The sequence below is a fragment of the Synchiropus splendidus genome, chromosome 8, assembly GCF_027744825.2.
Source record: "Synchiropus splendidus isolate RoL2022-P1 chromosome 8, RoL_Sspl_1.0, whole genome shotgun sequence".
NCBI classification, from domain to species: domain Eukaryota; kingdom Metazoa; phylum Chordata; class Actinopteri; order Syngnathiformes; family Callionymidae; genus Synchiropus; species Synchiropus splendidus.
In genome coordinates, this window is record NC_071341.1 from 21664354 (window position 1) to 21692155 (window position 27802).

The following is a 27802-nucleotide window of genomic DNA, read 5'->3' on the forward strand; positions in this document are numbered from 1 at the left end:
TCCATGACGATCACAGCAGTTTACTATCATCCGACCTGACGGTTACTGAAACACGTCTTTGACTCACATGATTTCACATGATGATGATACGCAGGATATATGCGCAGTGACAGAGTCCCTCAGCCAGGAACCAACATGACGGTGAAGCACAGTGTGAGGAAGATGATGCGCCGCTCATAATCCCAGGCACAGATTAAGGTCAATCATTCAACCAAGGGACTGGAGTCATCTTGACTTGGGAGCAGGCCTGGGTGCCCTAGTGTGCTGGTTGGGTCCGATGTACCTCAGCGGGGAGTATCTGGGCTTCTCGATCATTTCTAAACCCAGATAAGGCTGTAGGGCTTTGGGCACTCGCACCGTTCCTTCCTGAGGAAGCACAAGAAAAGACTGACATTTGCGCTCACATCTTCCAGATTATATGTGGAAAGGAGGAAACGTGTATTTAATGAACTATTTTTTTTGTCCCATGTCCAAGACTCGAAGGACAAAGTCAGGGTGGTAGAAGCCTTACTCTGGTCTGGTGGGTCTCCAGGATGGCGATGAGGGTCCTGGGGATGGCGCAGGCCGTGGCGTTCACCTATGGTCCGTCACAATATCTCAGACGGCGCATCACTCTATGGGGAACCAGTGAGGTGGAACTTACTGTGTGGGCAAACTGCATGCTGCCGTCTTGGCGCTCGTACAGGATGTTCAGGCGCCTGCTCTGGTAGTCGGTGCAGTTGGACCCACTGGAAATCTGGGACAGAGAGGGGCGAATTTTGGATCAGGAAATTTGATATTCCATATGAACTCCAGCTGCAGTTGGAGGCCATTAAACTCGCAGTGTATTCATCAGGTCACCATGTTGAAAGAGAGAGTGTCGACGTGTGGCGGCGTACCTCGCCGTAGCTGTTCCTCCCTGGCATCCAAGCTTCAATATCATACTTCCTGTACGCTGGAAGACCCAGTTCCTGCGTTGGCATGTCCAGAACTCTACCAACAAAAACCACAGATCCCGTCACAAACTTGACTGCTGAGCTACGCTCAGGGTTTGTGACCTGTTCGCACCTGTAGTGCAGCTCTAACGCTGAGAACATCTCTTTCTGCAGAGAGACAAACTCATCCAGGAGCTGGGAACTTTCCTCTCCCGTCTCGTCTGCCGTCACTCCAAACATCTCCACCTGAAACACAGCAGTGGAGCTTATCCTTGTGCCGCTGCATCGCCTGACTCTCAGCGCTCTTCCCACCTTATTGAAGTGGTGAACTCTGTAGAGGCCCCAGGTCTCTCGGCCGGTGTCGGTCTCGGCTCTGTAGCAAGTGCTGCTGCACACAGTCCTGTGGCGGACCTCACAGGTCAGACAGTGAAGAGAGGCTCGGCTGTGAGTGGCCGGACACCCTACCTGACTGGAAGGTCCTGGCAGCTCACCGCGTGATCCATGAAGAAGCCTGTGTTTCAGCACCACAGTCATGGCCTAAGTGACCACGGTGGAAAACAACAACATTTGACTGGTTTACCTGCAACACCGACCTCTCCGGTCCCGGCCAGGCTGAGGTCAGGGAAGCGAGCTGGGTCCAGTCCATATACCTGAGAGCTGTAGGCGTTGGGCTGCATACCACACCCTTCCTGCAGGTGCAGAAGACAAGCGCCTACTGGTTCAAGAGAAGGTTCAGGAGCCGATCAAGCCTGGCAAAATGACAATCCACTCACAAACACGACCCCTCGCAGCATGTCTGGCACAACCATAGGAATGAAGCCCTGCCGGGATACGAAGAGGCCACATAGTTATGATAGTTATGATAGTTTGGTGACGGTTTTCAGAAACGTACCCGTCGCTGCAGTGTGTCAAGAGCAAAGTTCTGCAGCGCCGTCTGAAGTCTGGCACCGACGCCCCTCAGATAGTAGGATCTGTGGCCCGAGACATGGGCCAGGTGTCTGCAGGCCGCATGAAGGTGAGAAGGAGAGACGGCAACTTCAATTCACACAAGTTTTTTACAGGGTCGGTCATGGTGACCATTCCAGGAAGAGATGGTTCTGAGAATTCTTCATCATAGGTATTCAGGGGAGGAATCTTCTGGATGGTAACACAACATGAAGTTTAGATTAAAGGTCTCATATTTGTCATTTCAGGAGCTTTGGAATCAATTTTAGATCCAGTGAAGCAAAAAATTTCTTCTCCTTTTCCCTCCTGACATGTCATTGAAAATGTCAAGACAACGGTGTGATGAAACCTCAGTGAGGACCACAGCGATTCTGCGTTCAGAGGAAATCCAGCAGATTCTGTCACCTTTGTCGGATAAGACCCAAGGTCTCTCCCAGCTCCACGTGGCCCCTGGGCTTGAAGTCAAACTCTTGAGTGAAGAAGGAGAGGTTTGATCAGAGCACCCAGAGAAATGCCTCCCACCATTGTGAGTGAGGTCACAGCACTAACCAGGTTTCTGTCCAACCAACTCCACCACCTTTGCTTGACTTTCCTCGCCGATCGGCTGAAAACACAACAGACTTTCTGATCATTCAAACGTTCGTCGTGTTACTGACATTTGCCTTAACACTTTAAGTCAACGGAAAGAAAATCCATGACTATATTTAAAACATTTCATCATCAATCCGTCAGAACGCTGATTCCTAAGGCCACACAACAGTATGAAACTACAAGATGCAGTTTTCACTGTAACAATATTGTTAGTGTCTCTCCTCACCACGTCAGGATGTGTGTGGTTTGGCAGCAGCAGCGCTCGGGTGTAGTGCTCCTCATCCAGCTTGCTCTCCTTAGGGTACAGCTCATTCAGCCTGTGGCGGATGTCACGTCCCACCTTCAGGATTTCAACATACTCTGGGTTCTGTGTGAAGTAAGTAAAAAACAGAGTCAACAGTGATTTGATTCAAAACAATGCCTCTTCAACTTACATTAGCCAGAGTTTTCTTATCGCTCTTTCCCTGCCGAACAGAAATATATTCATATTAATGGAGAAATATACTGTTGTGGGCTTCCAAATTGTCTTCAACTGACCACAAGCATTTTCACTTGTTCTCCAATCTGTTTCTTCTGCAACTCCAACTCTGAGATCTCTTTCCTCACCGCCTGGAGTTGCAGCCAAACACAAACCTGACGACAAACATGGAGAATCAACCAAAGCCTGAGTAGCACAGAGGTGGTCAATACATAAAAACAGAACGAAGTTATTGTGTAGTGGTTGAATATAGTGCTAATGTATTTTGTACTGCATTTCTAGAGTAAACAATCCTGTTTTAACACCGGGTCCAAGGCTACTGTTCCATGGAAGAATAACAACTAAACACTACTCTGTCTCATTTGGGAGTAGTTTTATTGACTAAATTCAAAGATATGTGTAGTAATTGTATAAATAAACAAACAGTAAGAGTCTAAACTACAAGTGAGGCAGGTGTGAAGCGTCTCACGATGTGGCGGACTTGGTCCCCAGTCAACTGGCCCTTCCTGTTCTCCACGTTAGCGATGACTTTGTCGGTCTCCTCACACACCGCTGTCATGTCCAGCTCCGGCTTGTCACTGTAGCCTCCCCTGACGTGCTCATACAAACTACTCCGAATCTGGTGCGAGAAGCGCAGCGGAACGCCAAGTGGGCAGGACACTTGTCTCACAGTGGGTGAAAAAGCAATTAAAATACTAGCTCCAGCTCTGGATAACATGTTGATGCAACTCGCCATGTTGGACGGCGTTACATTCAGGCGATGTGGGAAATTATCGAACACAGTTGTAGTTATTTCTGTGCCTTGAGAATTTATTTAGGTTCTGATAAATTATATTACCATATACATATGATCGCTGCCATCGAATGCATCTTTAAACGATTTAAAAGTGATTCAACAAACTAAAGACTGGCTATTATGAAACTCTGCAGTCCTATGGTCATTGAATGCATCACGAATGCGGAAACCGCAGCACCGGAAGAAGAATTACAGCACAATTCGGCTCCTTGTCGCTACGTTTTACTGAAGGACTGTGGTCTCCAGGATCATGGAGGCTATTAGTATAACAAAACATTTACCAGAAGAATTCTCCAAATTATGTTTAAACGCCATTCTGCTACGAGCTGACGTCAGAGGTTGGAGGTTAACCAATCAGATGCGCGCAGATTAACCGCTGCTGTGATCCGGTCCAGACATGACAAGTGCGGCCGAGTGCTCCCGAAGTCTCCCCTAGTTTTTATTCATTTGTGGCTCCAGAATATGTCTGTCGGCTGGATAGCTGTGAAAGAGGAAGCATGGCTGTGTTGTCATGGTGGACGAACGTGTGTCACTGCTCAGGGAAGACGGGGAATTGTTCTTTTGTGAGCTTGTTTTCCATAGCAGCGGTGTCGCTCATGGAGCTGGACGCAGCACTCTGACGCCCTCGCCACACAGCGCAGACCCGCTCAGCTGAGCCTGCTGACCCGGGACTGGGTGACGGAAGGTAGCGGCTTCGGTCAGAGCCACCCTCACAAGGTGCCACCCCGATTCCCGCTGGCTGCTCCGCAGACAGGCGTCACGGTGGAAACTCGAAGACGAGCAAAGGTTGTTAACTATACAAAAGACGTGGACCCTCATTGTGGTTGGTTTCGGGGCTGACGCAGTTTGGTAGCCGGTGTTGAGCTCGGTGTGTGTTGTGGTGCAGATGAACGCTGTGCGGGGGGGCACAGTCACCTGGCGCCCCCAGCCGTGGCAGGATGGCGAGGGAGGAGGAGGGGAGCCTCTCTCTGACAGCGACTCGGAGGAGGAGGACTTCCCCGATGACAGCACCACCCCTCTGGGAGACTACATCACTCATGGTGAGTGAACGTAGAGCCTCCCTTGACATTTACCGCCTTCTCTGCGAGTCACCTGCCTCCAACTGCTTTCTTCTCCGTGGTGTCCTAGGGCTGAAGCTCCTCCTGGATGCTCAGCAGCTCTGTGATGTCACACTGCTCGTTGAAGGGAAGAAGTTCATGTGTCACAGGTTTGACTTGAATTTGAATTGTTTATCGGTACCTTCTCTAATGTCTTCTGTCCTGGATCCTGCCGGACTAGGGTCCTCCTGGCTGCTGTCAGTCCGTACTTCAGGGCCATGTTCACCAGCCCCCTGGTGGAGTCTCGGCTTACTGAGATACGCCTGGAGGAAGTGACACCATCCGTCATGGAGACTGTCATTCAGTTTGTGTACACGGGTGAGGCGGGACTTTCTCTGGACACGGCTGAGGATCTGTTTGTGGCCGCCAACCGTCTCCAGGTCATGCCCCTGCAGGACCTTTGCTCCAGGTGAATCTGCTGACTCAGTGAAACTCATGTAAAAATGGATGCAACTGATGGATGTTTTGATGATGAATGCTTTATTGTCACTGTACCACAAGTAGTAACAACAAAATTGAACTCCTGTCTGACAAGACATAACAGGGAGGACAGAAGTAGCGATCTCAGTAAGAATAGAGAACACAAGGCAGGAGGAGGAAGAAAAAAAAGCAACTCTCAAACTAGGCTCCTGTGAGTGGGGCGCAGTGTGGGTTCCGTAAAGAAACACCTCAGCACATGAGCACATCGAAGACAACAGCAGAACTCAAGGGCTGCACATATGGGAGGGGGGGAAGGCAGTTGGGATGGGAGGACTCCCAGTGCTGATATCGGGAGGGGAGCCGCTGCCATACAGGTGTTGCGGGGGCCAAAAGAAGGCGTTAAAGACAAGGGTGAACAGTCAGTGATGGGAAGGGAGGCGGGGGCGGAGCGCCTTGTCCACAAAACTTCCAGGAGAGTTGAGCGACCTTGGGAGGCCGGTTGTATCTGGGAGCCAATGAAGATAACTTGTTCTGTTTTTTCCATCTGCCCTTGAGTCTCTCTGAGTCTCCTGGTGGCTTGTTCCAATATGTCTGAATTCGATGGCCAGATTCAGCCAAGCCGAGCTGACAGCTTCTCCATGTTGTTATCCACTTTGCGAGGGTGCTCAGAAATCGCCTCCAGCTTGCAGCTGAGCTCACCTATAGCTTGAGTCTGAGTGCTGGCAGCCCTGCACAGTCCCTCAGTCGTGACGGGCAGCTTCTCCATGGCCACATATGCTGCCAACGGTTTCCGAAGTTTGCGATAGAACAGGTAGCCGCTTAGACCAATCAGCAGGAAACCTGTTATCATAAGTCCAATTATGAACACGCCTTCAACATCCTCCACGGGAAGGATGGACAGGCACACGATCCTCCACTTCTCCCAGGAGTCCATCATGTATCCGGCTGCAAAGGTTCCGGCCGGGCAGACGGGCTCTCCTTTACCCATTTTCTTTGTCGAGAAAATTTGGTCAATAGCGTTAAGAGACCAGCTGATCAAATCCATGATTTTTTTCGTGATGTTTTCTCAAAACTGGTAAGCGTGGTATGAAACGTCAGCATCAAAACATGCCTTTAAACTTAAAAGTAGCCACATGACATGGTGAAGTCATCAGTCATCCTTCTCCTACTGCTGATATTGAGTCAGGTGACCACGGCGCTCACTATGTCGGCTTACATTGTCCAATCACCTCTCTCCACAGATTTCTCTTTGAGCACCTGTCGGTGGACAACTGTCTGGGGATGTACTCTCTGGCTCGCTCCCATCACGACCAGCTCCTGCTGCGAGCCTCCATCAGGCTGGTGGCGCAACACTTTCCCCGTGTGGCCCGGCAGAAGGACTTCCTCCTCCTGGATCATGGCACTTTGGGCAGCCTCTTGAGCTCAGACCGGCTTGGAGTGGACTCTGAGGCCGAGGTTTATGACGCGGCGCGGCGCTGGGCAGAGCACCAGCCCCTGGATCGCTACATTCACATGCCAGCTCTGCTTCACCACCTGAGACCGGGACTTCTGTCCCACGAGGAAAGCAGGAGACTTAAGCAGGAGCTGGGTCTCGCTGCACCTGGCGAGGGCCTGGGTGGCCCTCTGCGACCACGTGAGGGAATGTTTGAGAAGAAGATTGTGTGCGTGGACCTGACCCCACGGAACAGTGAGAGCTCTGTGGTGCGGGAGACCACGGTGGACTGCTTCGATCCCCGGACAGGCAAGTGGGAGAAGTTGGCTCCGTTGGGTTCCTTCGTCAATCCTGGCTGCGCTGCGGTGGGAGACCGACTGTTTGTAGCAGGAGGGGCCCTGCGGTCCGGCACGGTGTCGCCGACCGTACACGAGTACAACGCTGTTCTGGACCGCTGGATTCAGCGACCGTCGATGGTCCACGCCAGGACGATGCTGGGCCTGCTGGGCTGTGGAGAGTCCTTGTTTGCTCTGGGAGGCAGCAACCGCACAGCCCTGCTGGACACCAGTGAGGTGTTGAACCTCTCCACGCTTCAATGGGCTGCCGGGCCTCGACTGCCGCTGCCCCTGCGCTCCTTCGCCTGTGCGGCACTTCGGGGACGGCTTTACCTCCTGGGAGGAACCACACTTGAACAGAACAGGGCCGTCGTTCACTCAGGTGTTCTTATTTATCACACCATGACAGACTGCTGGACACGGGTGGCGCTGGACTCTGGGGCCACCTGCCTTGCTGGGGGTGTGGCAGTCCGGGGTGGAGTCTGTGCTATCGGAGGATACATGAGGGACACCACCAAGTTCCTGGATGGAAACTACACTAACTTAGAAACCTTAGATGCCACTGGACGTGTGTTGTTCTTCAGAGAGGGGCGGGGCTCTGGAGTGGAGCGTGAAGTGACTGGTGGCGGAGCCTTGACGCCAGAACAGCGAGCCGGTGCAGTCGGAGGAAGTGACAGAGCTCCGAGCCCGGTCGTTTTCCCTGGTCTCCCCCGGCGAATTGCCGCCGGTGGCGTGGCGCGTTGGAAACGCAGGATTTATGTTCTCGGCGGCGAGAATGGCTCGCGGTTCTATGACAGCGTGTACTGCTGGAAACCCGGCTGGCGCAGCTGGGTGCAGAGACGGGAGAAACTCCCCGGGGAGACCGGTGGAGTCAGCCAGTTTGGATGCACCACTCTGAAGTTCCCCAAGAAACACATCCTGTCCAGACTTAGACGAGCCAAAGAGAAATCAAAGAAGGTGGATGACTAGCTCAGGAGGAGAGGCAGGAAGAGTTGTAATCCAAAAGACACAGTAATGTTTACGTCACACCCGTGTTGTGAGTGTAGTGGGACATCAGGTGAGTGAGTGGAATCAAGGACTTGGCCGCATGGGGTGGTTTTTAAAGGTCCCATATTTTGTTGATTTTAGACACTTTTAAAAAAAGAGTGGAGCACTATGTAGTAAGTTTTAATTTAAGAAGTTAAACTCAATTTTAAGTGATTTTTAAGTTGGACACTGTTTGAGTCCAGTGGCGATTTTAAATGAAGCTGGAAACCAGAATAAACAAAATGTTATGGTAAGTAATCATATATGAAATCAAAGGCAGCAAAAGGCTGTTTCACTTCAGTTCTCATCTCATCCTAGGAGATGTGTGCGCTGCGTTGAGCTGGAGGTCGAGTAACACACCTCACAGTGCGACTCAACACCACTGGGTGAAACCAGGCGAAAGCTAAAAAGGTTGCTGATATGGTGCAGCTGTGGACTAGTGGTTGGACTGAACCTATGTCCTGCAAGGGTTTTCTCCAGGCACAAAAACATCTAGAGGTGAATTCTGTCCAGCTGTCCGCACAAGTCCTGTGTCAGCTTTCATCCTCACGGATCCGGCGTTTTCAGTCACCTTGCTGAGGTGCTATGGTTAAGAGACCCCAAGAAACGAAGGAAATCTAAAACACAAAAGGTCAGTTTTACATAATATGGGACCTTTAATCTTCCTCGGTCATGTGGCACTGAATATTCTGTCACTTTATTCATTTGCATCAGTTGCATCTAATTTAAAACCTGGGGCAGGCAGGACTGGCAGTATCAGCTCGCAAGAGTTTGTGGTGATGAAACTGGATGGTTTAGTTTGTGATTTGTATTTAGGGACTGAGATGAGATAAGACAGTGAAGGAGTTAGATAACTGTGTCAGGAAGTCTGACAAACTAGAACCACACACAAGCGACCTTCAGTTCGACGAGTGTTGTCATTAAATGTCTTCACTCTAAACTGCTGTTTACACAAGGTTCACACATCCAACATGGAGCTGGACTTCTGCTCGCACATCCCAGTGGTCATAAATATCGAGCCCCAAACTGCTGCTTTGAAAACTGACATGGCTGCGAGTGTTTGGATCGTCATCAAAGCAGAGAGCCGCCCACCAAAGCATCCGATTGTCATATTATCTGGCTGCCATTAAGGAAACAAAGGCGCTTCATTAAGTAGTTGAGTCTTATAAAACACATTTTTTGTTAATTGCAAATAGAAAATGACAGGTGCAGCCAGGTGCCAAATGTTTGAAGTCGCTAGGCAGGAAGAGTCGATAAAATATGTAAAGCTTTAGCGAAAGGAGCTTAAAATCCGTGGCACAAAATACATCATTAAAGACACTGAGAACTAAGATGGAACTTTAGACTTCCACGTTTGTTGGATTTGTTTTCCATCGACGTTTTTACCTGGTGGTTTTCCCTCCTCCCACCCATAGCGCTCACTGTCTGATGTCTGTTTTAATTCGTGGTCCATTGCTTTTGAAACCGTTTGGAATGAGTTTGCTCAGTAAATGTGCTGTAGTTTTACATGGCAACGTCACAAAATGTCATTTCATTTACACTGTTTTACTTTAGGACTTTTAAAGTTGAATGAAGTTCATTTGGATTCTTCTGCGAGCTCGCAGCCTGTCCGGAACGTGAATGTGTGAACACGCATGGGTTTCTATGCAGACAAGTGCAACACACAACACACTCATTTGTACAACCTCGTGACGTTTGTGTGCTGAAAGGTCTGTGAATCGGAGAATTAAAGGACGATTTTGCTTACAAGTGTTCACAGATTGACGTTATTTCACCGCTCAAAAGCTACCGTTGTGGGCATTTCTGGTTGTTGATTAATTATTACTCTAATTAATAAACTGCTGAATCGGGACATTGTGACTACAGGGCAAAGTTCTGGACATGGACCAACAATTTCAGTCGGCTGTCTGAACGACAGGGACTGGACCTATCACTAGACTTGTGTTGCTGCAGAAGATTTTAAGAGAGAGACATGGCCACCACAATGATCAATAATCCTGCTGACATCAGCATCATCGTGGCTTATTTTGCCATGGTCATCAGCGTTGGAATATGGGTGAGTCGCCAGTTGATGTCGACCCATATTAAGATGCTTTTAACTGCCGTTAAATCCTGTTCTAGTCCATGTGTCGGACCAACCGTGGGACAGTCGGAGGATACTTCCTGGCAGGACGGACCATGAGCTGGTGGCCGGTGAGCTCACACACTAGTGTCTCTGAAGTGTCTAAAGGCATGATGTGAATGTTGACAATTCCTTCATCTGTCTTCTGATATTAGGCAAAAACAACTTTGTGGGTTTTTTCCCCCCTTAAAACCGTGTGTATCTTTTTTGTTGAGTGTGCAAGAGGAAGAGGAATAGTTAGGCGAAAACATTCACCATGATGCCTTATTAGTGTCTACAGCATATAAGTGGCAATTGAGTAGAATGTCTCTGTTTTTAGTCTAAATCGTTACCTTGAGGCAAAGACTTGTGCGTTGCTAATCCATATCTTGGAGGGGAAAAGGGGTTGGGGGCACTCTTTCAAATCTTTTGGTAAAACACTGAATCACATTTCTCTGTGTGAAGGGACTAGTTCAAAATATTTGGCAGTTTTAAAAACTAACTGACTGCGATAATGTAAATATACATGGATTGTGAAATGTTCAGTCGAATTCATCTTGAGTTGGGAAGGATTCGTAAATCTGTTCACTGCAAGAGAAAATTGTTTTGTCCAGGTTGGTGCTTCTCTTTTTGCAAGCAACATCGGGAGCGGACATTTTGTGGGCCTGGCAGGTACCGGGGCGGCCAGTGGGATCGCAGTGGGAGGTTTTGAATGGAATGTAAGTGGTGTAAGTTGTTGTGAATTTGAGCTTGGAGATGGAAGTGTGTTTACTCACTCAGGCCCTCTTCGTCATGCTTCTTCTCGGCTGGATCTTCGTCCCGGTCTACCTAACAGCTGACGTGAGCATCATGGTCGCAACGTTTCATCTAGCTGTTTTAAATGACGCGACTGACTCAGTCTGGACTCTGCCAGGTGATGACGATGCCGCAGTACCTGCAGAAAAGGTTTGGGGGCAAGCGGATCAGCCTGTACCTCTCTGTCATCTCACTCTTCCTCTACATTTTCACCAAAATCTCTGTGAGTGACTCACGTCTGAAACAGTGCTTGGCTTCTGAGTGCTGAGCTGCCTGCTCCTCCCAGGTGGACATGTTTTCAGGAGCCGTCTTCATCCAGCAGGCTTTGGGGTGGAACATCTACATCGCTGTCATCGCTCTGTTGATCATCACTGCTCTCTACACTGTCACCGGTACAGTCGACAGCCGTGGTCTCAGAGGCCAAACACAGATAACATTGATTTAGCTTTGTGACTTATCTTTAACCAGAGAGACACATTTTATTCATTCTTGTGCTTTGAGAGTTGTGGGTGAGGTTTTCAGCAGTGGCAGGCTTATAATAAACACCATGCATGTCCACTGCTGTTTGTTTAATCATTTGTGTTTTATTCATATGTTTTTGATCAAATGAAAAGACCAATTGAAATTGAAATTAGCGACAGAAAATACCACTCTGCATATTCCCCATTACTGTCAGTCATTTCTCAGCATGTTTATGTCTGCAGGGGGTCTCGCAGCGCTGATGTATACAGACACTGTCCAGACCTTTGTCATCATCACTGGAGCCTTTGTCCTCACTGGGTTTTGTAAGTATCATTGTCATGTGAACAACTGACAATGGATTTAAATGCAAAAATATATGCTCTGCATAGTCGTCCTATACTCTGGTTTCCGCCCATCGTTCTAAAAAAAACAAACATTCATGTCCATAGCCGATCACAGTTGTCCGCAAATGTGAATTAGTGTCTCCCTGTTGAGTGAACTGCGTGTCTCCGTGTGTGTGTGTGTCGGTTCCAGTGCAGTCCTTCTGGGAGAAGTTGGTAGATGAACCAAGTAAGTCGGTCAATCGGCTAGTGGAGTTTATCCCAACTACTTGGGGTGAGAAGTGTGGGTGAACAGGTCACCTGTCCATTACATTCAAACAGACACTCACCATTTAGTGTCAATCTTTTCTCCTGTATGTGTGTTTTGAGTCTATGGGAGGAAACCAGAGTGCATCCACGCAAGCACATGACGCAGTAACGCTGAACTCACTGATGGACCAAATTTAATGCGTAGCGTGAGTCTTACTGACATCTAGCGGTCTTAATGCAGATTGCAGTTGAGTGATTCCATCGAATACAATTCTTATCAACTGGATATGTGAAAAAAGTAAAAGGGCGCAAAAGATGATTGACATTTGGCAAATGTTGACCGCTGTGTCAATAACTCGCATTATTCTGTGATTGAAAGTTTCCAAGTGCTTGTTTGTGCTCACATCTCAGTCACGTTGGTTATTAACATTTGAACAGTTAAACATTACACAAAATATTGAATTACCTGCGTCTTCAATAATTGATAGCACAGTGTCAGGTTGTGTTTTTTTGAATAACAGTTTGTTAGATTTAAGATGCACATAAAACTTGAAAGATTGTTGCCAAATGTGTTGTGACACTAAAATTAAAACCCTTTCTTATGGGGCTGCAGTTGACTTTTAAAATGGTCTATACTCAACATAAAAAGCTGTTGCAGATGGAACAGTCTAGTTGGACTACAGTAGATCAGATATTTAGACTGCAAAATAAAAAACACCCATGTCATCTGCTTATTTACCATTTGATCTTTTTAAGTTTACATCTCTCCATGTTAAAATGTGGTAAGAGGCAGTAAATAATTCTGTCAATATTTTTATTTGGTCCCCAGCCTTTGCTAAAGTGGGAGGCTACAGCGCGCTGTTAGCCAAATACAGCGCGGCGCTACCAACTAACATCATGTCTTTGGAGCCCCATCGCTACAACATCTCCTCCCACTGCTACACTCCCCGACCTGATGCCTTCAGTCTGCTGAGGGACCCAACCACGGGGGACCTGCCCTGGCCAGGGGTCTTGTTTGGGATCGCAATAGTGGCTGGATGGTACTGGTGCACAGATCAGGTAGGTGCTCAAAAATGTACCTCATGCACTTATTCAATGCTTCAGGTTAAGAACTTATTTCAACTCTGGTTGTTTTGGGTGTGAAGTCACATAAGCGTTGAATAAGTCCCTCAGATGTGACCTGTGCATGTGCATGGCCTGTCCATAATGTCCTCTAAAGCTCCAGCCTTGCTTGAACCTCTAGAATAAATTGTCTGAAAATGAACGTTATTTACATCCCGATTATAAAGCATGACAAGCAGCCAGTAGCAAACATAGCAGTGAGAATGTTGCCAATGAGAATGTCATGTGAACATCCCTACAGGTGATCGTGCAGCGCTGCCTTGCAGCTCGCAGTCTCACGCATGTGAAGGCCGGCTGCATCATGTGTGGCTACCTCAAACTGCTGCCCATGTTCCTCATGGTGTTCCCGGGGATGATCAGCAGGGTCCTGTACCCAGACGAGGTGGGCTGCGTGGTCCCTGAAGTGTGCCAGCAAGTGTGTGGGACCGGCGTGGGCTGCTCCAACATTGCCTATCCTAAACTGGTGGTGTCCATCATGCCCAGCGGTGAGGGGAAGTTTCTCTTGTTGTAGGTGCAACCCATTGACTTCTTCTCTGCTCATTTCTGGGTAGGGTTGAGGGGTCTGATGCTGGCAGTGATGCTCGCTGCCCTCATGTCCTCGCTGGCCTCCATCTTCAACAGCAGCAGCACACTCTTCACTTTGGACATCTGGACGCGGGTCCGACCCCGAGCCAGCGAGCGAGAGCTCCTAATAGTGGGCAGGTGAAGCAGCATAAATCCTTTTCAAGAGCAATTGTTTACATTCTCATTCTGAACTTCTTTCATTCACCAGTACCAAAGGTACTGACTGACATTGCTGTACCCAACCTGTGTGAAATAAGAAATCCTCCTGTATTTTAGCAGGCGATAACTTCAGACATTATTCCTGTCTCCATAGAGTCTGGGTCCTATGCATCGTTGCCATCAGTATCTGCTGGATTCCGGTGGTCCAGGCTGCACAAAGTGGTCAGCTGTTTGACTACATCCAGTCTGTGTCCAGCTACCTGGCTCCTCCCATCGCCTCCGTCTTCCTGCTTGGAGTGTTTGTCAAGAGGGTGAACGAAGCGGTGAGCTCATTTGACTTCTTTCATTCACTCAAAAACTAAAGCCTGACCACTTGTTTATTCCCTACACCCCTCCCCACTCCACTATCAGGGAGCCTTCTGGGGTCTGATTGGTGGGCTGATGATGGGTCTGTGTCGGATGGTGCCAGAATTCTGGTTTGGCACCGGCAGCTGCATCTTCCCCTCCAGCTGTCCCTCAGTTATTTGCGGCTTCCACTACCTGCACTTTGCCATCGTTCTCTTCTTCTGCACGTCAGCACTGGTGCTGCTGGTCAGCTTCTGCAGCCGGTCTATCGAAGACATACACGTAAGAGCAGTCATGCTGACTCAGCCTCGGCCACATCCTCCAGATCGCTGTTATTTCTCATTTTAAGTAAATAACACAATCGTTGATTTTAGAAATAAAACTTCCAAATTTCAGTGAAAAATGGTAGTCTCATTTAAAATTCACAAAATGAAAATAAAAAGAAGAACATTTTTTCTTGTCAACTTATAATTAGACAAATAAACATGGGTTGTTAAATATAAATGATAATAAGGGCTGTTAATAGGTCTTTAATCTTTTCTAAATGTTAAATGATTGAACTCATGAACGCGACCATGAGGTTAGTTTGTTGTTTACTTCTAGTTCATTTCACTCAGGTTTAAAAGCTAAAGAAAAAATAATGAAACAATGTAACACTGTCACACAGTTAACAAAAAGATAGGTGTTGTATCTTATACAGAGAGCAAGTTTTAAAGTAATATTAGCTTTATATTTGCTGGTGTGAATGTAAAATATAGCAAATGGTTATATTCTATGGTCAATCATTATTTGTAACTACTTCAACAGTGGGAATCCAAAATATGTCCAGCTGTAGTTTTAGGAACCAGCACCTGTGCAGTAGTAACTGCCTTTTGTGCCTGTGTTTAGATATTAAATCACGTTTGATATTCTTTCAACTAAAATAAAATGACAATTTATTGGTGATATTTCAGCTTCATCGGCTAGTTTTCAGCCTGCGTCACTCCAGAGAAGAGAGGATTGATTTGGACTGGAAGCAGGAAGAGGAGGAGCAGAGAGAAAGACGGGAAGGTGATGGCACCAAGGAAGAGAGCAGCAACGATGAAGGTGACAAAAAAGTGGCTTTGATCTTCAGCATGAGGTAATAAAGGAAACGTAATATGAGGAAAGAAAATATAGGAAGGAAAAAGGCGATAATGACAAGGGGAATATCTAGAAATTATCAACAAAAGAGCAGCATATCAAATATATAATTCAACAGTGCAACTGAGAGATCATTTGTTAGTTGAATTTAAATACCCCACAAACCTCTGATGAAGGTAAATACATAGTGCACAAAACAGAAATACATGTTTACCCTGGTCCTCTGTGCTTGAAACTGTTGCATCTGTCAATGGTTGAAGGGACAGGGCAAGCTGGTGTCTGTCACGAGACTGGACGAGTCTGGATCAGCCAACCGGAGAACCTAAAGCAAGAAGCATCACTGAGGCCGGAGCAACTGAGCACCATCACCGAGGAACCTTTGTGGAAGTATGTGGTGGACGCCAACGCTCTCATCATGACGGCGGTCGCCGTCTTCATGTGGGGCTACTACGCCTGAGAGGAGTCACTTCCCAGAGTCTTTTACCCAAACCATTAAAAACTACTCAAAACAAGATCCTGCTGGTTTTGTTTTTTTATCAGTTTAAACGAAACAACATATGACATTGCCTTTGAAGTAGCATCCACTTCTCTTAGACTCACTTGAGATATAGAGGGCCCTTGGCAGGGGGTCACCAACCGATTCACAGCCCCTTTTCTATCCTTTTGGATATAATAGCTCAGTGCAGCAGAGGATTTTTTCTCATCCACAGACTAATTTCAAGACTGCGCATCAAACCTTCGGATATCAGTGCCATTTACGCAAACACATTTTCAGCACCTAGACTGGCAGGCAAGCCTCTCAGACGAGAATAACTATGTCACATGGAGTTCCTGCTTGACCACCAAGGTGTGTTTAGAAGAAAGAAACGGCCATTGTGCGTCATAATAGCGTTTCTAACTATTAACCACAGGGAACAAAGGGCATTTAATTGGGCACTTATGCATTATTATCAGCAACATTTCAAAAACACCAATTTGCATTCTTAAAAATATTGCGACATTACTTCAATAATGATCGCCCTCCCATAGAGAACAAGAAGGGTCACCATTTGTTCCATGTCAAGAAACAGTTAGTGTGCATTCTCACTAATGACTCGTCATTATATAAAGAACCAAGAATAAGTTCCAGTTCCAGGCGGCACATGGCAATGTGGCACACCAGCTGCCGAATGACAGAGCTTTTCTACCTGCTGTTAGTTTTAACTCATAGGTTTTCTCCATACAAAACCACTCTCCACACAACATACTAAAACCAGAATCAGAAAATCTTTATTGCCAAGGTCAGTGAGGATCCCATCAACTGGGAAAGTGCTTTGGTACAATAATGAACACAACAAAATAAATCAACAAAAAACAAAATAAAAAATAGATTTAAAAAATAATAGAAGTAACCAACAAATAAATAAACTACAAACAACACACACTGTTCACAAATTCATCAGTCTGACGGCTGAGGGGAAAAGGCTGTTCTTGTCAAGGAAAAATGTCAAGTAAAATGACCAAATATCAGTGTAATATTACAAAACCCGAAGTGTCCATTTAGATTTTCTCTGTTCCCTTAATTTAATAGTTTTAAGTTCACATTTGAATCAAAGTTTTTGCTTTTCATCGAGGAGACCTGGGAGAGGTTTCTGGGGAGATGGAAGTCTTTTTTTACATGTTAACCCTCAGACCTGACCTTGGACTAGTAGGTGAATCTATGGAGGTTTTTGAATCTGAGCATGTTGTCCTTGGACACTGATTTTGAAAGCTAGTAGTTAATAGATAATTGTAATAGCTTACAATTATGATAATGGGATAATAGCGTTTTAGGTGCGCACGCAAACAAGGTTAATTAATGTAATTCCATGACATGCAAATTCCCCCATCTTGAGCCTTATAAAAGCCACCTGAGCAAGTTAACTGAACAGAGCAGGAGCACCTGCCAAAGACTTCATTTTGGTAAGAAACACACATTTAATGCGTTGATGTTTTCATAGATTTTGCAAAGTCCTCCTTTATACGTTTGCAGTGTTAGTGTTTTAATTGTTCTTTGAGCTAAACTCTGTTGTACGATATGGTCAAGTTTGGCAAAGTGCAGTAAATGTTCTGAATGAAAATGTGCTCCTTAGTTTGAGTTCACACAGTATGTTAGTTGTGATTTTCATACCAATCAACAATTGTATTTTCACAGGTTTCAGCGTCTTGAATCTGCAAAAATGATCAAATGGGTAAAGATTGTGTTTTGATGTTGTAAATAATGTATGACAACCTAGTACCAGACTAATTGTTTTTTTCCCCTGATAAACAGTTAAGCATCATCACCTTAGTTTTCATGCTTCTTATTGGTAAGTTAATTTGAAAATACTTCTTTTTAAATTACTGACCAAAAGAGTGACAACTATTTTAAATATATATATAATTTTTTTTTACACAGACAGCCAGCAGGCTCTGTATGTCAAACCCAAGGGGCATCAAGGCAAACAGGAGGCAATCAAGAAAAGCACACAGGTGACTGGTGATATTGAAATCTACCGACATTTGCTTGGAAAAAAAGGCGACGGTCATGGAACAAAAGGCTCTGAAAACCACTTGTGGGTACAAACATCTGACTCAAAATACAAGCCAAAACAAGACAAATCCATGAAGGGAACCCCGAAAAAACAACCAAAATTTGCAAAAAAGAACCAAAAAAAGGCAAAACAAATCAAAAGAGGGAAATTTGGAAAAAATAAAGGACAAAAGAAAGATTCATCTGGAAAAAGCAGTAAAGCCACGGTTGAAAACAAAGACAACCATGGGAAGAAAACAAAAGGCAACAACAAAAAATGGTGGAAAGGACAAATGAGTGGAGAAACAAAACAGAAAAAGAGCAAAAATAAGTCGGTGAAAAAAAACAAAAAAGGGACAATTAAAAAGTCGAAAGATCAATCAGGAAATACCCATCGCAGTGGCTCAGAAAGCTGTGTTGGTGAAGACAGTGAGGAAAGTAGCTCAAAAACTGACTCAAGCAACACAAAAAAATCAGGGAAGAAAGACACCGGAAAAAACAAAACTGGAAAAGACAAGGTAAAGAAGAGGGGGCAGAAGAGAAAATGCAAGAAAGACAAGTCTAAGAAAAAGTCCAAGGATAGCTCTGGCAATGACAAAAAAGATGGATGTCAAGGCAAAAATTGTGTGTCTGGAAAGAGCAAGAAGTCCAGTGGCAACAAAGACAAGACACCAGGAAACAAGAAAGACAAAGGACAAACCAGTGGAAGCCAGAACAAGGACACAAGTGTAGATGTCAGCAAAAGCAGCTCGAAGAAGAGTGAGCCCAAAAAATCAGGGAAGAATGACGATGGCAAAAACGGAAAAGACAAGGTGCAGAAGAGTGGGAAGAAGAGCAAAAGCAAGAAAGACAAGTCTCAGAAAAAGTCCAAGAATAGCTCTGGCAATGACAAAAAAGATGGATGTCAAGGCAAAAATTGTGTCTCTGGAAAGAGCAAGAAGTCCAGTGGCAACAAAGACAAGACACCAGGAAACAAGAAAGACAAAGGACAAAGCAGTGGAAGCCAAAACAAGGACACAAGTGTCGATGTCAGCAAAAGCAGCTCAAAGAAGAGTGAGCCCAAAAAATCAGGGAAGAAAGACGATGGCAAAAACGGAAAAGACAAGGTGAAGAAGAGTGGGAAGAAGAGCAAAAGCAAGAAAGACAAGTGTAAGAAAAAGTCCAAGGATAGCTCTGGCAATGACAAAAAAGATGGATGTAAAGGCAAAAATTGTGTCTCTGGAAAGAGCAAGAAGTCCAGTGGCAACAAAGACAAGAAACCAGGAAACAAGAAAGACAAAGGACAAAGCAGTGGAAGCCAGAACAAGGACACAAGTGTTGATGTCAGCAAAAGCAGCTCGAAGAAGAGTGAGCCCAAAAAATCAGGGAAGAAAGACGATGGCAAAAACGGAAAAGATAAGGTGAAGAAGAGTGGGAAGAAGAGCAAAAGCAAGAAAGACAAGTCTAAGAAAAAGTCCAAGGATAGCTCTGGCAATGACAAAAAAGATGGATGTCAAGGCAAAAATTGTGTCTCTGGAAAGAGCAAGAAGGCCAGTGGCAACAAAGACAAGACACCAGGAAACAAGAAAGACAAAGGACAAAGCAGTGGAAGCCAAAACAAGGACACAAGTGTTGATGTCAGCAAAAGCAGCTCAAAGAAGAGTGAGCCCAAAAAATCAGGGAAGAAAGACGATGGCAAAAACGGAAAAGACAAGGTGAAGAAGAGTGGGAAGAAGAGCAAAAGCAAGAAAGACAAGTCTAAGAAAAAGTCCAAGGATAGCTCTGGCAATGACAAAAAAGATGGCTGTAAAGGTAAAAATTGTGTCTCTGGAAAGAGCAAGAAGTCCAGTGGCAACAAAGACAAGACACCAGGAAACAAGAAAGACAAAGGACAAAGCAGTGGAAGCCAGAACAAGGACACAAGTGTAGATGTCAGCAAAAGCAGCTCAAAGAAGAGTGAGACCAAAAAATCAGGGAAGAAAGACGATGGCAAAAACGGAAAAGACAAGGTGAAGAAGAGTGGGAAGAAGAGCAAAAGCAAGAAAGACAAGTCTAAGAAAAAGTCCAAGGATAGCTCTGGCAATGACAAAAAAGATGGATGTAAAGGCAAAAATTGTGTCTCTGGAAAGAGCAAGAAGTCCAGTGGCAACAAAGACAAAACACCAGGAAACAAGAAAGACAAAGGACAAAGCAGTGGAAGCCAAAACAAGGACACAAGTGTCGATGTCAGCAAAAGCAGCTCAAAGAAGAGTGAGCCCAAAAAATCAGGGAAGAAAGACGATGGCAAAAACGGAAAAGACAAGGTGAAGAAGAGTGGGAAGAAGAGCAAAAGCAAGAAAGACAAGTCTAAGAAAAAGTCCAAGGATAGCTCTGGCAATGACAAAAAAGATGGCTGTAAAGGCAAAAATTGTGTCTCTGGAAAGAGCAAGAAGTCCAGTGGCAACAAAGACAACACACCAGGAAACAAGAAAGACAAAGGACAAAGCAGTGGAAGTCAAAACAAGGACACAAGTGTAGATGTCAGCAAAAGCAGCTCAAAGAAGAGTGAGACCAAAAAATCAGGGAAGAAAGACGATGGCAAAAACGGAAAAGACAAGGTGAAGAAGAGTGGGAAGAAGAGCAAAAGCAAGAAAGACAAGTCTAAGAAAAAGTCCAAGGATAGCTCTGGCAATGACAAAAAAGATGGATGTAAAGGCAAAAATTGTGTCTCTGGAAAGAGCAAGACGTCCAGTGGCAACAAAGACAAGAAACCAGGAAACAAAAAAGACAAAGGACAAAGCAGTGGAAGCCAGAACAAGGACACAAGTGTAGATGTCAGCAAAAGCAGCTCAAAGAGGAGTGAGCCCAAAAAATCAGGGAAGAAAGACGATGGCAAAAACGGAAAAGACAAGGTGAAGAAGAGTGGGAAGAAGAGCAAAAGCAAGAAAGACAAGTCTAAGAAAAAGTCCAAGGATAGCTCTGGCAATGACAAAAAAGATGGCTGTAAAGGCAAAAATTGTGTCTCTGGAAAGAGCAAGAAGGCCAGTGGCAACAAAGACAAGACACCAGGAAACAAGAAAGACAAAGGACAAAGCAGTGGAAGCCAGAACAAGGACACAAGTGTAGATGTCAGCAAAAGCAGCTCAAAGAAGAGTGAGCCCAAAAAATCAGGGAAGAAAGACGATGGCAAAAACGGAAAAGACAAGGTGAAGAAGAGTGGGAAGAAGAGCAAAAGCAAGAAAGACAAGTCTAAGAAAAAGTCCAAGAATAGCTCTGGCAATGACAAAAAAGATGGATGTAAAGGCAAAAATTGTGTCTCTGGAAAGAGCAAGACGTCCAGTGGCAACAAAGACAAGAAACCAGGAAACAAAAAAGACAAAGGACAAAGCAGTGGAAGCCAGAACAAGGACACAAGTGTAGATGTCAGCAAAAGCAGCTCAAAGAGGAGTGAGCCCAAAAAATCAGGGAAGAAAGACGATGGCAAAAACGGAAAAGACAAGGTGAAGAAGAGTGGGAAGAAGAGCAAAAGCAAGAAAGACAAGTCTAAGAAAAAGTCCAAGGATAGCTCTGGCAATGACAAAAAAGATGGCTGTAAAGGCAAAAATTGTGTCTCTGGAAAGAGCAAGAAGTCCAGTGGCAACAAAGACAAGACACCAGGAAACAAGAAAGACAAAGGACAAAGCAGTGGAAGCCAGAACAAGGACACAAGTGTAGATGTCAGCAAAAGCAGCTCAAAGAAGAGTGAGCCCAAAAAATCAGGGAAGAAAGACGATGGCAAAAACGGAAAAGACAAGGTGAAGAAGAGTGGGAAGAAGAGCAAAAGCAAGAAAGACAAGTCTAAGAAAAAGTCCAAGAATAGCTCTGGCAATGACAAAAAAGATGGATGTAAAGGCAAAAATTGTGTGTCTGGAAAGAGCAAGAAGTCCAGTGGCAACAAAGACAACACACCAGGAAACAAGAAAGACAAAGGACAAAGCAGTGGAAGCCAGAACAAGGACACAAGTGTAGATGTCAACAAAAGCAGCTCAAAGAAGAGTGAGACCAAAAAATCAGGGAAGAAAGACGATGGCAAAAACGGAAAAGACAAGGTGAAGAAGAGTGGGAAGAAGAGCAAAAGCAAGAAAGACAAGTCTAAGAAAAAGTCCAAGGAAAGCTCTGGCAATGACAAAAAAGATGGCTGTAAAGGCAAAAATTGTGTCTCTGGAAAGAGCAAGAAGTCCAGTGGCAACAAAGACAAGACACCAGGAAACAAGAAAGACAAAGGACAAAGCAGTGGAAGCCAAAACAAGGACACAAGTGTAGATGTCAGCAAAAGCAGCTCAAAGAAGAGTGAGCCCAAAAAATCAGGGAAGAAAGACGATGGCAAAAACGGAAAAGATAAGGTGAAGAAGAGTGGGAAGAAGAGCAAAAGCAAGAAAGACAAGTCTAAGAAAAAGTCCAAGGATAGCTCTGGCAATGACAAAAAAGATGGATGTCAAGGCAAAAATTGTGTCTCCGGAAAGAGCAAGAAGTCCAGTGGCAACAAAGACAAGAAATCAGGAAACAAGAAAGACAAAGGACAAAGCAGTGGAAGCCAAAACAAGGACACAAGTGTCGATGTCAGCAAAAGCAGCTCAAAGAAGAGTGAGCCCAAAAAATCAGGGAAGAAAGACGATGGCAAAAACGGAAAAGACAAGGTGAAGAAGAGTGGGAAGAAGAGCAAAAGCAAGAAAGACAAGTCTAAGAAAAAGTCCAAGGATAGCTCAGGCAATGACAAAAAAGATGGATGTAAAGGCAAAAATTGTGTCTCTGGAAAGAGCAAGAAGGCCAGTGGCAACAAAGACAAGACACCAGGAAACAAGAAAGACAAAGGACAAAGCAGTGGAAGCCAGAACAAGGACACAAGTGTAGATGTCAGCAAAAGCAGCTCAAAGAAGAGTGAGCCCAAAAAATCAGGGAAGAAAGACGATGGCAAAAACGGAAAAGACAAGGTGAAGAAGAGTGGGAAGAAGAGCAAAAGCAAGAAAGACAAGTCTAAGAAAAAGTCCAAGGATAGCTCTGGCAATGACAAAAAAGATGGCTGTAAAGGCAAAAATTGTGTCTCTGGAAAGAGCAAGAAGTCCAGTGGCAACAAAGACAAGACACCAGGAAACAAGAAAGACAAAGGACAAAGCAGTGGAAGCCAAAACAAGGACACAAGTGTAGATGTCAGCAAAAGCAGCTCAAAGAAGAGTGAGACCAAAAAATCAGGGAAGAAAGACGATGGCAAAAACGGAAAAGACAAGGTGAAGAAGAGTGGGAAGAAGAGCAAAAGCAAGAAAGACAAGTCTAAGAAAAAGTCCAAGGATAGCTCTGGCAATGACAAAAAAGATGGCTGTAAAGGCAAAAATTGTGTCTCTGGAAAGAGCAAGAAGTCCAGTGGCAACAAAGACAAGACACCAGGAAACAAGAAAGACAAAGGACAAAGCAGTGGAAGCCAGAACAAGGACACAAGTGTAGATGTCAGCAAAAGCAGCTCAAAGAAGAGTGAGACCAAAAAATCAGGGAAGAAAGACGATGGCAAAAACGGAAAAGACAAGGTGAAGAAGAGTGGGAAGAAGAGCAAAAGCAAGAAAGACAAGTCTAAGAAAAAGTCCAAGGATAGCTCAGGCAATGACAAAAAAGATGGATGTAAAGGCAACAATTGTGTCTCTGGAAAGAGCAAGAAGTCCAGTGGCAACAAAGACAAGACACCAGGAAACAAGAAAGACAAAGGACAAACCAGTGGAAGCCAGAACAAAGACACAAGTGTAGATGTCAGCAAAAGCAGCTCGAAGAAGAGTGAGCCCAAAAAATCAGGGAAGAAAGACGATGGCAAAAACGGAAAAGACAAGGTGAAGAAGAGTGGGAAGAAGAGCAAAAGCAAGAAAGACAAGTCTAAGAAAAAGTCCAAGGATAGCTCTGGCAATGACAAAAAAGATGGCTGTAAAGGCAAAAATTGTGTCTCTGGACAGAGCAAGAAGTCCAGTGGCAACAAAGACAAGACACCAGGAAACAAGAAAGACAAAGGACAAAGCAGTGGAAGCCAGAACAAGGACACAAGTGTAGATGTCAGCAAAAGCAGCTCGAAGAAGAGTGAGCCCAAAAAATCAGGGAAGAAAGACGATGGCAAAAACGGAAAAGACAAGGTGAAGAAGAGTGGGAAGAAGAGCAAAAGCAAGAAAGACAAGTCTCAGAAAAAGTCCAAGGATAGCTCTGGCAATGACAAAAAAGATGGATGTAAAGGCAAAAATTGTGTCTCTGGAAAGAGCAAGAAGTCCAGTGGCAACAAAGACAAGACACCAGGAAACAAGAAAGACAAAGGACAAAGCAGTGGAAGCCAGAACAAGGACACAAGTGTAGATGTCAGCAAAAGCAGCTCGAAGAAGAGTGAGCCCAAAAAATCAGGGAAGAAAGACGATGGCAAAAACGGAAAAGACAAGGTGAAGAAGAGTGGGAAGAAGAGCAAAAGCAAGAAAGATAAGTCTAAGAAAAAGTCCAAGGATAGCTCTGGCAATGACAAAAAAGATGGATGTAAAGGCAAAAATTGTGTCTCTGGAAAGAGCAAGACGTCCAGTGGCAACAAAGACAAGACACCAGGAAACAAGAAAGACAAAGGACAAAGCAGTGGAAGCCAGAACAAGGACACAAGTGTCGATGTCAGCAAAAGCAGCTCAAAGAAGAGTGAGCCCAAAAAATCAGGGAAGAAAGACGATGGCAAAAACGGAAAAGACAAGGTGAAGAAGAGTGGGAAGAAGAGCAAAAGCAAGAAAGACAAGTCTAAGAAAAAGTCCAAGGATAGCTCTGGCAATGACAAAAAAGATGGATGTAAAGGCAAAAATTGTGTCTCTGGAAAGAGCAAGAAGTCCAGTGGCAACAAAGACAAGACACCAGGAAACAAGAAAGACAAAGGACAAAGCAGTGGAAGCCAGAACAAGGACACAAGTGTAGATGTCAGCAAAAGCAGCTCGAAGAAGAGTGAGACCAAAAAATCAGGGAAGAAAGACGATGGCAAAAACGGAAAAGACAAGGTGAAGAAGAGTGGGAAGAAGAGCAAAAGCAAGAAAGACAAGTCTAAGAAAAAGTCCAAGGATAGCTCTGGCAATGACAAAAAAGATGGATGTAAAGGCAAAAATTGTGTGTCTGGAAAGAGCAAGAAGTCCAGTGGCAACAAAGACAAGACACCAGGAAACAAGAAAGACAAAGGACAAAGCAGTGGAAGCCAGAACAAGGACACAAGTGTAGATGTCAGCAAAAGCAGCTCAAAGAAGAGTGAGCCCAAAAAATCAGGGAAGAAAGACGATGGCAAAAACGGAAAAGACAAGGTTAAAAAGAGTGGGAAGAAGAGCAAAAGCAAGAAAGACAAGGCTAAGAAAAAGTCCGGGAAATCAGAGAAGAAAGACAACGGCAAAAACAAAAAAGGAAACGACAAATCTGAAAAGAATGGGAAAAAGAGCAAAAGTAAGAAAGACAAGCCTGGGGAGAAAAACAAAGGCAACAATGGAAACAACAACCAAGGAGGCAAGAATCAAGGCACTCCACCATGTGACTCTCAATCGCCTCCCACTGACACTGGTGGGTATTTCATTTGTTTGCATTTTTTTACTGTACTCATAATAGTTGATTCCCAAACATTCACCTGTCTGATGTCCCTCTCTAAACAGGTTGCTGGACTGAGTGGTTGGACAGAGATGACCCGTCCGGAACAGGAGACTGGGAAACAATTATTGATTTGGTTCGTGACAATCCAGGCAAGATTTGCAATAACCCACTTGCCATTGATGCCCAAACTACATCAGGGCTCTCGGTGACCGATACTGGCAATGTGGTTACAATGTAAGCATTTTTATTTTATTTTGTTTTGTTTTTCTTCAAGTTGGAGCAGACAACCTGTCATTTACAATAGTCAAAGTATCAATCTAATTTGATTGTTAATCTATCATTTTTCACATTTTCAGTGACACAACAAATGGACTGATCTGTAAAAACTCTGACCAGCCAGCCGACAAGTGCACTTGCCATGATTATCAAGTCCGCTTCATGTGTCCTGCCGAGTTCTGCGCACAATCAGGTGAAAGCGATAAACACTTCCTCCCACCACAATGTATTTAGTGCTGACGTAATAACATGCCAATCTGTTTCCGGTTCTGTAAAAAAGTGTGTTGGACGAAGTGGCTGAACCGAGATAAACCCAGTGGCATCGGAGACTGGGAGCTGCTGTCTCATCTGAAGAAGGCGTTCCCCGGAGAAATCTGTGAAAGCCCTCTTTACATTGACGTTGTGACTGCAGGAACCAATACCCCAGCAGCATCGACAGGCCAGACAGCATTCATGTAAGCATCCACTCATGTTAACCGTGGCTTCACTTAGTCGTCAGTCCATTTTTATTTGAACCCAGACTCGCACTGTTTTTACATGTATAATATGCCCTGTTTTATAGTCTCCGTCTGAATATTTGGCTTTAATTTGCAGCTACAGTCCAACCGTTGGATTTGTTTGCCGGAACAAGGACCAGAAAGGCGGCTGGTGCTGGGACTACAAGGTGCGCTTTGGATGTCCATGCAGCAAAAACATTACATGAGATTGATTGAAAACATCCCATCTATTTATTCTTCTCTTTTTGTAATGTTGATCTCTGTCATGCTTTCAGTGTGAATGGCTCATGCATTCACACCATGGGCAAATCTCGCTGAATGATTGTGCATCCAATGGTTTTGGTTTCACTTTTTGTCAAGGTCATCCTTATTCTAGATGACAAAACATCTAATTTAATCCATTTTATAAATGAATGTTTCACACCTCATCATCTCACTTTGTCATTTTTCATGAAAAAAAACAAAACTTTAATAAAGCATTGGAATAATTTGAGTCTCCTTGCTCTCATTGTTTGATTTCACCCAAGACTTCAGTGCATCTGAAGACAAACATGAACCACCCATGGCTCCGAGCAAACTTTGGGGTCGATTCACAAGCTTTCAGTGAAAGTAGTCAGAAATAATAGACTGTCACCTCTGTCTTACACACTCCGCCTCGGTTTTTGAGCAGTTCAACGTAACACTCTCCGCCCACCTGAGGGGACGAACCATCCCCACGTAGAGCCGCGGTTCCAGACCAGACTTATCCTCGGGTTCTAAACTTTTCCATCTAGTGTGTCAACTCGCGTTCATTGGAAAATCCGCCTGTCCATCACCAGCTAACGTTAGCTTCTCTCGGCTAGTAACAACAAGTCAAACCAGCAAGTGTCACCGTTAAACGTCACATCTGTGCCACGTCAACAGGTGCGCAAAGGAGAGACCTCCCGGACAAAGTTAGGACCAACTAACGCTTTGTTTTTCTTCGCAAATACAGCGGAAACCCTTCGTACTCACCTGCCGCTTTCTTTCTTCCCGCCATCGTGAAGCGACCGGAGGGGCTCGCGCTGCTCCTGGCACTCCGCCAGCTGTGAGGGGCAGTGACGTGGACGCGCGCGCGCGAGCTGTCCACGTTAATATCTGTACTAAAAAAAGAATCTCTTGAGTGGACAAATGCCTCTCACTTCAAGATTTCCAGAACGGGTTTATTACAGTTATTTAAGAAACTGTAAGAAAGAAACGAAAACTAGTCGGATAAGTCATTTTCGTTTCGTCATAAAACGACAACTAACGGCATCGACTGTTTACAACGCTCATCAAAACGGACTAAAATTACAGCGAAAATGTCCTTCGTTTTTGCCTTCACTCATTCCACGAAGAAGCAAAATAATGAAACAAAATAATGTAACGTCCGTGACGTCACTTGTGTTGACAGCCTGAACTGGCAACGCTGACAACCGCGATGTTGGTCGTTAGGTAAAAACTTTATTTTTATTTTATGGTGTCGTTTGTTTTTATTACTGACTATTATTTTGTGACATATCTAAATTAAAACGAAAACTAATGAAAAATCAAAAACTATTATAACCTTATTATAATAGACGTGCAGCATTCACCAGCACTCATACTGGTGTAACGTTGAGCGTCACCTGCATATTAGTCACAAACGTGC

The 27802-nt window shown here is 45.0% G+C and overlaps 3 protein-coding genes across 3 annotated transcripts; 2 read left to right on the plus strand and 1 right to left on the minus strand.

Annotated features, from left to right (window-relative positions):
- On the minus strand, nucleotides 1–27702 carry sars2 (seryl-tRNA synthetase 2, mitochondrial). Its single transcript, XM_053873395.1, has 21 exons — nucleotides 27148–27702; nucleotides 15509–15616; nucleotides 11167–14437; nucleotides 10912–11069; nucleotides 4964–5084; nucleotides 3398–4896; nucleotides 2988–3083; nucleotides 2885–2914; nucleotides 2677–2817; nucleotides 2409–2463; nucleotides 2265–2328; nucleotides 1807–1912; nucleotides 1688–1735; nucleotides 1495–1603; nucleotides 1380–1425; nucleotides 1227–1314; nucleotides 1048–1160; nucleotides 879–972; nucleotides 644–736; nucleotides 512–577; nucleotides 1–366 (listed from the first exon to the last, which is right to left on the minus strand). Exons 6-21 carry the CDS (start codon nucleotides 3662–3664, stop codon nucleotides 226–228), a joined length of 1557 nt encoding a protein of 518 aa, XP_053729370.1. The 5' UTR covers nucleotides 3665–4896; nucleotides 4964–5084; nucleotides 10912–11069; nucleotides 11167–14437; nucleotides 15509–15616; nucleotides 27148–27702; the 3' UTR covers nucleotides 1–225.
- On the plus strand, nucleotides 3906–9789 carry si:dkey-260j18.2 (uncharacterized protein LOC325231 homolog). The gene is made up of 5 exons (XM_053873394.1): nucleotides 3906–4510; nucleotides 4611–4764; nucleotides 4853–4931; nucleotides 5003–5230; nucleotides 6483–9789. Exons 2-5 carry the CDS (start codon nucleotides 4611–4613, stop codon nucleotides 7975–7977), a joined length of 1956 nt encoding a protein of 651 aa, XP_053729369.1. The 5' UTR covers nucleotides 3906–4510; the 3' UTR covers nucleotides 7978–9789.
- slc5a2 (solute carrier family 5 member 2) lies at nucleotides 9826–15751 on the plus strand. The gene is made up of 14 exons (XM_053873408.1): nucleotides 9826–10090; nucleotides 10156–10227; nucleotides 10750–10854; nucleotides 10916–10975; nucleotides 11049–11153; nucleotides 11217–11322; nucleotides 11635–11715; nucleotides 12812–13041; nucleotides 13346–13589; nucleotides 13656–13806; nucleotides 13982–14150; nucleotides 14239–14454; nucleotides 15126–15258; nucleotides 15555–15751. The coding sequence occupies exons 1-14, from the start codon at nucleotides 10007–10009 to the stop codon at nucleotides 15749–15751; spliced, it is 1953 nt and encodes a 650-aa protein (XP_053729383.1). The 5' UTR covers nucleotides 9826–10006.
- Nucleotides 27703–27802: the final 100 nt, after the last annotated feature.